The sequence below is a fragment of the Rana temporaria genome, chromosome 6, assembly GCF_905171775.1.
Source record: "Rana temporaria chromosome 6, aRanTem1.1, whole genome shotgun sequence".
NCBI classification, from domain to species: Eukaryota; Metazoa; Chordata; class Amphibia; order Anura; family Ranidae; genus Rana; species Rana temporaria.
In genome coordinates, this window is record NC_053494.1 from 33,140,881 (window position 1) to 33,151,844 (window position 10,964).

The window sequence follows — 10,964 nt, forward strand, 5'->3', positions numbered from 1 at the left end:
GAAGACCTCATGCACATTGGTTTATTTTAAACGGTGCATTTTTTTTGTTTGTTTTTTATTGAACCGGTTCAGTGTTTGTACATTTATTTCTTTAGCCAGAATTTTCATTTATTCTGGCATTGAAATGATAAAACGCTGATGTGCTAATCTTTGTGCATGCAGGCTCTGGTCAGGTACCAGTGTGTGCGGTGCTGTGTGGGGTGGGTGAGGCAAGTTGGTGCCAGTGGAGGGCCCCATGAAGGTCATCAGGGTTGGAGAAGACCCCTCCTTTCTTGTAGCTGCCACTGGAGATCCTGGTGGGGATGCGATTCCAGCTCAGATACCCCTCCTGGCACTGCTGGACAGGTGAGAGCTGGGAGGACTGGTGCTTCCCTAGCTGTGTGTGTGTGTGACACTCTTCTGCCCCCTCCTGTCGCCCTGCCTCCTTTCATTCAGCAGCTCCCTCTTTTCCACTTCCCCCCCCCTTCTAACCCACTGCCCCCCCTGCTTCCTTCCTGGCCCACTTCTGTGGGAGGAGGAGATGGGACTGGAGGAGTAGGACATTTGCCTGAAGGAGGACTTGGGATGGAGGAGATGGGATTGCAGGAGGATGTGGGATGGTCAGTGGGTGCATTCGATGGGACAGACAGTGGGTGCGTCCTGGGGAATGTTGGCAGTCGGGCCCAGGCCTAAAGCTGTGTAAGGGGTCCCACCATTTCTGATGGCTTCCCTAGCTAGATGACGGGTGATCGAAGCAACCAGTGCAGACAATAGAGGCCAGCGGTGGAACAAACTGGTCTTAGCCGGCCGGGTCACTATAAGTAAAGTGGAGCTACTGCTGAAGCAGCCTTTTCTGGGGGCATCGGATCAGCCCAGCAGGAAATTTCCACTCTGCCCCCTGGCTCAGTCTGCCCCTGTGACCAGGCCAAGTGAATTTTTGGCCTGTTCATCAGGAACCAGACAAAATTTGAACTGTGCAAGGTTCGCTAAAGACTGGCTTGCAGTGAATAATGTCAAGCTTTACATTCAAGTTTAAGTTTAAGTTGCCCAACGGGTGGCGGTAAAGAGCTGAAAAAAACATATGATTTGGTGAAAGTTGGCTGAAAATGTTCTCCTGTGTGTATGCGGAACAAGTTCACGGCCAATGCCCCTTCGGACAAAAATCCACAGAAAAGTCAGATGGATGTCCGATCGTGTGTGAGGCTTTAGACTAGGTTGAGCAATAATGTCGTACTTTTTGTGTCTAGGTCATCTGGTGTAGAGTGATCCCTGGATTGTGGATGCAGCATGAAGCTTCTTTCTTTAACATCAGCAATATTTGGGGCCCGCTGGAATCATAATATCAGCTTTATTTGCACATGCTGGTGGCCTGGCTAGCATTTTGCTTAATATTATTAACAGGCCTCTGTATGTTAGGAATAGGGTGTTTTGGCTGGACCATCTTTCCTCTGGCACTCCGTATAGTTTGCACATGCCTGTTTAATGTTTTAACTTGGGTTTCAAGTTATCTGGGTCACAGCCGATGATATCTCCACTACTGCTGACTTTATGGGATGCTGCCTGTGTAAAGCCCTGTAAACAGGAGAGTGGGTTTGTACAAACATTCAGTGGACTCAACAGAACAGGCCTCTTGTATTACAGGCTAATGCGTAATGCAAAATGACTTTCCTGTCAAGACCAGCTTTTTCGTAATTGTTTATCCAGATAGACTTCCTAATATGTTTTTTTTTTTTTTTTTTTTGTAATGTCTGTTTTTTCTTTATTTTTTCATAACTTAGTAGCTGCCCCCTGGTACTTTTGGGGGTACGTCCCCTATTTTTGCTAACAACCCTGTTTGACAGCACAAGGATAACCTTTTGTGGCTGGTGAGGTTGATTTCTAGCCACCCAAGTTTAGTTTCTCCTAGGACAACAAGGGCCAGATTCAGGTAGATTTACGTTACGCAGCGGCGGCGTAACGTATCCCATTTACGTTACACCGCCGCTGGTTTACAGCGTAAGTGCCTGATTCACAAAGCACTTACCTGTAAACTTGCGGCGGAGGAACGTAAATCCACTCGGCGCAAGCCCGCCTAATTCAAATGGGGCGGGCACCATTTAAATTAGGCGCGTTCCCGCGCCGAGCATACTGCGCATGCTCCATCCGGCAAATTACATGACGTGCATTGCGCTAAATGACGTCGCAAGGACGTCATTGGTTTGACGTTAACGTAAATGGCGTCCAGCGCCATTCACGGACGACTTGCGCAAACAACGTGACATTTAAAATTTTGACGCGGGAACGACGGCCATACTTAACATTGGCTAGACCACCTAGGGCTTAGCTTTATCTTTACGACGCCTATCGCTACGGAAACTACGTAAATTTAGATCGACGGGCATCGCGGACGTTCGTGAATCGCCGTAACTAGTCATTTGCATATTCTACGCAGACCGCAATGGCTTCGCCACCTAGCGGCCGGCCTAGAATTGCAGCCTAAGATCCGACGGTGTAACACAAGTTTTTTTGAATGCAAAAACTGAAGTATTTTGGCATTTCTGCATTACATTTTGTGACCTGTGTGGTTTCATTAGCATTCTAGAACTTGTAGGTGTAAAGGCCCATACACACAATCAGACTTTTCGACAACAACGGTCCGACGGACTTTTTTTTTATCGGACAATTGTTGGTTTTTCAACGGACAAATGTTCGCTGTGCACGCTCTCAAAGTTTTCGACAACAAATGCCGATAGAGGATAGTCCAATAGTTTGTACACAAGTCCATCAGACTAAAGTCCAAAGTACAAACACGCATGCTCAGAACCAATGCTAAACATCAGCCAACAATAACAAGTTGCCCAAAGGGTGGCGGTAAAGAGCTGAAAAAACACGTGATTTGGTGAACGTTGGCTGAAAATGTTCTGCTGTGTGTATGCAGACCAAGTTCACGGCCAACGCCCCTTCGGACAAAAATCCACAGAAAAGTCAGATGGAAGTCCGATCGTGTGTATGAGGCTTTAGACTAGGTTGAGCAATAATGTCGTACTTTTTGGGCCAGATCCACAAAGAACTTACGCCAGCGTATCTATTGATACGCCGCGTAAGTTGTACGATGCGCCGTCGTATCTTTGTTTTGTATCCACAAAACAAGATATGCCTGTATGGGGGCTAGATCCGACTGACGTACGTCTTAGTACGCCGTCGGATCTTAGGTGCATATTTACGCTGGCCGCTAGGTGGCGCTTCCGTTGATTTCCGCGTAGAGTATGCAAATTAGCTAGATACGCCGATTCTCAAACGTACGTCCGCCCGGCGCTTTTCTTTACGTCGTTTTATGTAAGGCTTTTTTCGGCGTAACGTTACCCCTGCCTCTATGAGGTGTACTCAATGTTAAGTATGGACGTCGGGACAGCGTCAAATTTTGTAAACTTGCGGCGGTGTAACGTAAATCCGCTTGGCGCAAGCCCGCCTAATTCAAATGGGGCGGGCACCATTTAAATTAGGCGCGTTCCCGCGCCGAGCGTACTGCGCATGCTCTGTCCGTCAAATTACCCGACGTGCATTGCGCTAAATGACGTCGCAAGGACGTCATTGGTTTGACGTTAACGTAAATGGCGTCCAGCGCCATTCACGGACGACTTGCGCAAACGACGTGACATTTTAAATTTCGACGCAGGAACGACGGCCATACTTAACATTGGCTAGACCACCTAGGGCTTAGCTTTATCTTTACGACGTGTATCGCTATGGAAACAACGTAAATTTAGATCGACGGGCATCGCGGACGTTCGTGAATCGCCGTAACTAGTCATTTGCATATTCTACGCAGACCGCAATGGCCTCGCCACCTAGCGGCCGGCCTAGAATTGCAGCCTAAGATCCGACGGTGTAACACAAGTTACACCTGTCGGATCTTAGGGCTATCTATGCGTAACCTGATTCTATGAATCAGTCGCATAGATACGACCAACGAAACTCGGAGATACGACGGCGTATCAGGAGATACGCCGTTGTATCTCTTCTGTGAATCTGGCCCCAAATGTTTAATTTGTCCATTTACTTGGTGGTTTTTGGGGGGGCATTAGCAAAAACTGGGGAACACATTGAAATGTTGGCATAGTAGAGGTTTGTTCCTTAATATGTTCTTTGTTTTCAGGAAGCTATGAACTGAGAGCTGTGTCTGAAGACTGTTTTTCCTGGTAAAGATCAACTATGGATGACACCGAATATGGGCGTTTTGTGGACTGGGATAAGATGGAGAGTGGGGGCCAGGAACAGAGCCCCAAAGTACTAAACTGTAACGATTTACAGGAACTCAAACAGCTGTCTCGTCAGGGGTATTGGGCCAAGAACCATTCTCTACGGGCAAAGGTTTATCAAAAACTTATCAAAGACATCCCTTGCCGCACTGTGACACCGGACGCCAGTGTGTATCGAGACATTGTGGGAAAAATAGTGGGCAAGAGAAATTCGACTTCGTTACCGCTACCTGAATTTGTTGACGACCGTCAGGTTCCCACCTACTGTCTTAACTCCGAAGGGGTTGGAGCAGTCAGGAAAGTCATAATGTGTATCTCAAATCAATTTCCAGATATCTCCTTTTGTCCTGCTCTCCCTTCCATTGTGGCTCTTCTTCTACACTACAGCCAGGACGAGGCAGAATGCTTTGAAAGCGTCTCTCGAATATTGGCCTGCAATGACCCCAACAGGCGGCTTGTCGACCAAACCTTTTTAGCATTTGAGTCTTCATGCATGACGTTCGGGGATCTGGCAGGCAAATACTGCCAGGGACCTCACAAGCTCATGGTAGCAGTATCTGAAGATGTCATGGAGGTATACTCAGACTGGCAAAGGTGGCTTTTTGGAGAATTGCCCTTTAACTACGTCACAAGGGTGTTTGATGTGTTTTTAGTGGAAGGTTACAAAGTTCTCTTCAGGTTAGCATTGGCTCTCCTGAAATTCTTTCATAAAGTAAGAGGTGGACAGCCTATGGAGTCAAATAATGTAAAAAGAGACATCCAGGAATTTGTGAGAGACATCGGCAAATCTGTGTCTCCAGAAAAACTCCTGGAGAAAGCCTTTGCTATCCGACTTTTCTCCCGTAAAGAGATACAGTTACTTCAGATAGCCAATGAGAAAGCTCTGCAGCAGAAAGGCATCACCGTAAAGCAGAAGAGGTAAGCACTCTAGAGCAGGTAACATTATGGTACGTACCTTTTTATTTATTTTTTGGGGGAAAAATAAAAATAAAAAAATCCTCCAGCCAAAGATTTCGTTTTTGGATGCACAAAATAGATCTCATGGGATTTTAGTTACTCTCTATTCTTCCTCCCTCTCTTATTCTCCTAGTAATAAAAAAAAAAGGAACAAAATGTCACTTAAATATGAGATCTGGGGTCAAAAATACCTCAAATCACATATTTAGACTTCAATGTAATAAAAAAAAAAATGCTATGGTATGGAGACGGTTGGGGCCATCTACCGACTGGCTCCGGTAAGCGGTGGAGGGAGAATGGTGCCACACCAATCATTATGAATTTTATCTTATTATTGATAACCCAACTTTGCATTAATTAGTTTTTCATGTAACCTTTTCATGCTCCCTCCACACTATTGGGACTGCGAAAGGCATGGACTATTTTATTTATTTTTGACAATGAACTTTATAGTCTCAAAGTGAAGATAAATGTATACACTTCACTTACATGTGGGTACCATTGTCCATTGTTCTACTGTAGTTTGTCAAAGTTACGAGGCATCGTGATCTTCAGACACCTTCCTCCCTTGTAGTCAAATATATACGCCTGTGTATAAATCTTTATTGTGAAATATCTTGAAAACTTTAGCCAACCAGCACCTTGATCACCTGGGTTTTTATTTTTATTTTTTATTCATCTAATCAAAATATGTAAGAATTGGCAAATTATCTGAGGTTGAAAATTTACCAAAATTTGTAGACCAGTGTTAACAGTAATGCCCTGTGTGTGACCCAAACAGTATGTCATACATAAGGATACTGCCAGAACTGGGGGACTTCATGTAGGTTAACCATTTAGTTGTCCCTCAGTGTTTATCCCTTGTCTAGATGGTAAAATAATTACCATCCTCACCACTCTAGAGAGCCTCAATGTGCAGCCCGGCAGGGCCGATCCGCCCTATAGGCTCACTAAGCAAGCCGCTTAGGGCCCCGCAAAGCTGCAAAGGGCCCCCCAAATTACTAGATGCCCCACCTGGCGAGAAGTAATTTTCGGCCCCTCACCCCGCTTCTCAACCTCGCTGGCTGCATTGGAGAAGAGGTAAGAAGTCAGCACCCCCAGCTAATGTAAGATGTTATTTCCGACAGCGGAAAACACCCCCCCTCCCCCACTTCTCAACTTTAATCTTAAATGTGACATGTCACTGTCGGCAGCGCCCCCCCCCCCCCCCCCCGCTTCTCAACCTTAATGTGACATGTCACTGTCGGCAGCCCGCCGCTTCTCAACTTTTTAATGTGACATGTCATTTTGCTTAGGGCCCCAGGGAGGTCAGGATCGGCACTGCAGCCCGGACACATTTTGCTACTCCTGTGCCCATGTGCCACTCGACCCGTTGGTTATTTTGACTTGCTCCTGCTCCTGTGGATGGCTGGCGACTGCCATGAGAACAAATCAGCCATAGAAATGAATGGGCTAAGCTGCATTGTGTCATTAAGGGCTGAGCATTGAAGATCCCAGGCGTAGGGATTAAAGGGTCACTAAAGGAAAAATTATCTTTTGCTGAAATGACTGTTTACAGGGTATAGAGACCTAATAGTTAACTGATTCCTTTTAAAAAAATCATATAATGTACCTACAGTTTAGTTTAATTTTTGCTGTTGTTTCCTGGTTCTCTGATGTACAGAGACAGAGTCAATAGAGAGCAGCGATACTTTGTCTAAAACCCCTCAGCACCAATCCAGTTTCGTTTTACAAACGGTAATCACACCTCCTTGATTAGTCACCACAGTGAGAAATCTCCCAGTACTGTGGTGATCAGGAAACAGACAACCAGGAAGTGTCCAGAACAGAGCAGAATTACAGCAACATCAAAGCAAAAACGAACAATGAGGACATGAAACCAGGACTGCAGTAAGGTAAAGGAAGCTATTTAGCTAAAAAAAAAAAATCCTTTAGTGACCCTTTAAGGGAAATGTATTACTACCTGGAATTCACTGAAGGGGAGGGTGAAAACCTTTAAAGGACAACTTGCCTACGAAAATAAATTGCCTAACCGTTCTGTAAATCTTACCTGTGGCACTTGGATTTTTCCTCATATCTAGTCCTCTTCTCTTGGAAAAACAGTTTGAAGGCCTGCTGGCAGAGAAGTGAGTGTACCTTGCAGATGGACACTTACGGAGTAGTTATAGGATAAGGTAATAGCCACCGTCTCGTAAGTACTCCAGGATCTCAGCTAACTGAGGCTCCGTTCACAATGGTGCAACCCTATTGTTGGGCGACTTTCATGCAATGTTTATGGGATTCTTAAAGGGGTTGTAAAGGTAAAAAAAAAAAAAAATCCCTAAATGTCTTCCTTTACCTTAGTGCAGTCCTCTTTCACTTACCACATCCTTCCATTGTTGCTTTTAAATGTCCTTATTTCTTCTGAGAAATCCTCACTTCCTGTTCTTCTGTCTGTAACTCCACACAGTAATGCGTGGCTTTCTCCCTGGTGTGGAGAAAGCCTCCTGAGGGGGCAAGCAGGAGTGTCGGGACACTCTCTACTTTGCAGATAGAGAAAGGAGCTGTGTGTTAGTGGGCGTCCTGACACTCCTGCTCACCCCCTCCCCCCTCTCAAGAGGCTTTCTCCACACCAGGGAGAAAGCCTCGCATTAAGGTGTGTAGTTAGACAGAAGAACAGGAAGTGAGGATTTCTCAGAAGAAATAAGGACATTTTAAAGCATAAGTGAAGGAGGACTGCACTAAGGTAAAGGAAGCTATTTAGGGAATGATGTATTTTTTTTTTTTTTTTTTTTTTTTTTTTTTTTACCTTTACAACCCCTTTAAGTCACATCAAAGTAGTGCAGGAACCTTTTTTTGAAGACTCTGAGACTTGAGTCCCATAGATCGAAACAGGCGCCATTGAAATAAATGGATTCATGCGACTTTGTTGCAAGTCGCGTGACAAGTCACACTAGTGTGAACCGCGACTTAAAGCGGGAGTTCACCCGAATTTTTTTTTTTTTTTTACATTGGATTGAAGCTCATTTTGGGAAGCAGAATCGGGTGTTTTTTTTTTTTTTAAATCGAAGCAGTACTTACCGTTTTAGAGAGCGATGTTCTCCGCCGCTTCCGGGTATGGTCTTCGGGACTGGGCGTTCCTATTTGATTGACAGGCTTCCGATGGTCGTATACATCGCGTCACGAGTAGCCGAAAGAAGCCGAACATCGGTGCGACTCTATACGGCGCCTGCGCACCGACGTTCATCTACTTTCCGAAAATCGTGACGCGCTGTATGCGACCGTCGGAAGCCTGTCAATCAAATAGGAACGCCCAGTCCCGCAGCCCATACCCAGAAGCGGCGGAGAACATCGTTCTCTAAAACGGTAAGTATGGCTTCGATTTAAAAAAAAACCACCAGATTCCCCTTCACAAAATGAGCCTCAATCTAATGTTAAAAATTGAGTTTTTGGGTAAACCTCCACTTGCTGCTTTTTGAAGTCTCATTTCCTACATACATAAGGACTGGGTGATCAGGTATGTCTAGCTGAGCTATGATGTAGCAACTTTAAAGTATATTGTATAGCCAACCAATAATTTTTATGTCGTTCTTGCCTATTGATTCGAGTTTTCATCTAGAACTATTGCCAACAAATGATGGGTTTTAATGGATTAAAATGTTATCCCTGTTCACCAATAAAATAACTTCTGTTTCTTATTCTCTTGTCTTCTCTCTGCCTTTTTCTTCCTCTTCCTGTCCTTTTTCCAGATTCAAGTCTCCTGTCCGGTAAGTGACCTTGCTGCACCCTGTTCTGTCCTGTACCTAACCCCAGCGCTGTCTTCTGCTTCCTCTATTCTAATAGTAGCTGATGGCTCCCCGGCTGACTAACTACCCTGTGCTGCAGCCCAAGACTGCTTTTAAATGCTTCAGCATGCATTGTGGTCACAAGTTGTTTAAGCTGCTTGGGAAGATGTTAGGTTTACTGGAGGAAAATGCCCATAAAATGTGTTTATAATAAGTTGTTGGAGAACCCTGCTGAGCAGATTTCATAACCTCATCTCGGTGCACGTTAAAGCTGTAGTAAAGTCCGCTTTTTTCACTTGTAACTACAGGTAAGGCTTACCTTATGGGTACAGTGAATACCTCCTAAACGCACACCGTTTAGGAGATATTGCCATTTGTGACCTCACCAAAATGCATTTGGAGCACTGTACCACGATCGTGACTACTGTGCACACGCGCGAGAGGGACGTCCTCACAGCCCAGCCATTCAGAAGGCCAGAGCAAATCTAGAAGAAAGGCCGGGTGTAGATGGAAGCCCTGTCAACGGTGACAGCGAGCCGCTGGAGGGATCAGCTTTATAGGTTAAAGGGTCACTAAAGGAAAAAAATGTTTTGCCTAATATTAATGTCTGCAAGGTAGACAGACAGAATAGTGTAATGATTCTGTTAAAAAACTAGTAAATACCTATTAAATTCCTTCATCTATATCACCTCCGGCGTTCTAGTTTCTGTTCTCTCATTCACTTCCTGGTTTGCGGTGCTCGTTCATGTAAGAACTACATTTCCCAGTATGAATTGCAGCACGCCCAGTAATTCACACCTCCCTTGAAGTCTCTAACATGTAGAGAGCGTCCTGCCACACAGATGTAGTTCCCAGGAGGGGGTGAGCACGTTACTGACCACCGCAGTAAAAAAAAAAAAAAAATCCTTTACAACCCCTTTAAGGCTATCATATTGTGCTAGTATGCTATGACATTAAGGGGGCTGTATGGGTTAGTGGTGTTAAAAAAATAAAATAAAAAAAAATAATAATGCTTTATACCTGCCTCCACTGTGCAGTTTGTTTTGCAGAGTGGCCCCGATCCTCCTGTTCTGAGGTCCCATGGCGACTGTCTCGGCTCCTCCCTGCAAGAGCTAATCCCCCCCCTCTGGGAAGGGCCCCCCCGTGTGGGCCCCGGCGCGCCGCGTCATTGATTTGATTGACAGCAGCGGGAGCCAATGGCTGCGCTGCTATCAATCATCCAATGAAGAGCAGCATCAAGCTGGCGGAAAGCATCGCAGGATCGCGCCCACAGAGATTCGGGGCTCGGGTAAGTGAAACGGGGGCTGAAGATGCAAGTGTTGGTTTTTTTTGTTTTTTACCTTGATGCATTAAGGTGAAAAAACGCAAAGCTTTACAACCCTTTAACCTGCAGGGAAACTTTTTTTTTTTTTTTTTTTTTTTACTACTGGTTTAAAGCCGATGTGCAGCAAAAACCGAAAAAGCAGCACAATGACATAACATGCAGTCAGTAGTAATGTGTCCCATGTGTTGATTGCCACTGTTGGTAATAATTCTTGCCCCGCTCTCTGCTTCTGGTGTGACAGGGGTTAACACCACTAAAGGGTTGTCCTGTCCACTGGCACTCATAAGGAGAGCTTGTCTATGCCTTCCCAGCTTTGTCATTAAAAGAGAAATATGGGTTAAAAAATTTAAATTTTCTTTTTTTTTATTCATACTTTGCTCGGGGACAGAGCTCAATCTGCAGTCCCTGCACTGAGAACCGAGCCACCAAACATCGCAGATGGCTCGGTTCTCACAGATCCCCAAGAGGAAAGCTGCTCACTGTCAGTCAGCATCTTTCCTCTCTGCTTCTCCATGCTCATTGGAGCGCCGAGCAGTGAAGGGGTGGAGAGAGGCTGTCTTTGCGGCTCGCTGAGACTGCCATCAATCAGGACAGCTGGCGTTTCCCGACTTGAAAGTCGTGATGACGCGCTGCCCCGACTGATGGCAGTGACGTCAGCGGAGAGCGGATTTCAGACCAAAAAGCTTGGGCTGAATTTTTCCT

At 45.4% G+C, this 10,964-nt stretch overlaps 1 protein-coding gene across 4 annotated transcripts in view; it reads left to right on the top strand.

Annotated features, from left to right (window-relative positions):
- The window catches only part of TBC1D24 (TBC1 domain family member 24), a 64,899-nt gene that overhangs the window by 15,268 nt on the left and 38,667 nt on the right, over positions 1 to 10,964 (top strand). For 2 of the 4 annotated variants that reach the window (XM_040356617.1, XM_040356615.1), the window contains exons 2-3: positions 4,115 to 5,135; positions 8,903 to 8,920. In XM_040356617.1, coding sequence (XP_040212551.1) covers positions 4,171 to 5,135; positions 8,903 to 8,920 — 983 coding nt within the window. In that variant the 5' untranslated portion in view covers positions 4,115 to 4,170. The remainder of the gene's footprint in view (positions 1 to 4,114; positions 5,136 to 8,902; positions 8,921 to 10,964) is intronic. The other 2 variants (XM_040356616.1, XM_040356618.1) reach the window with 2 other exon arrangements.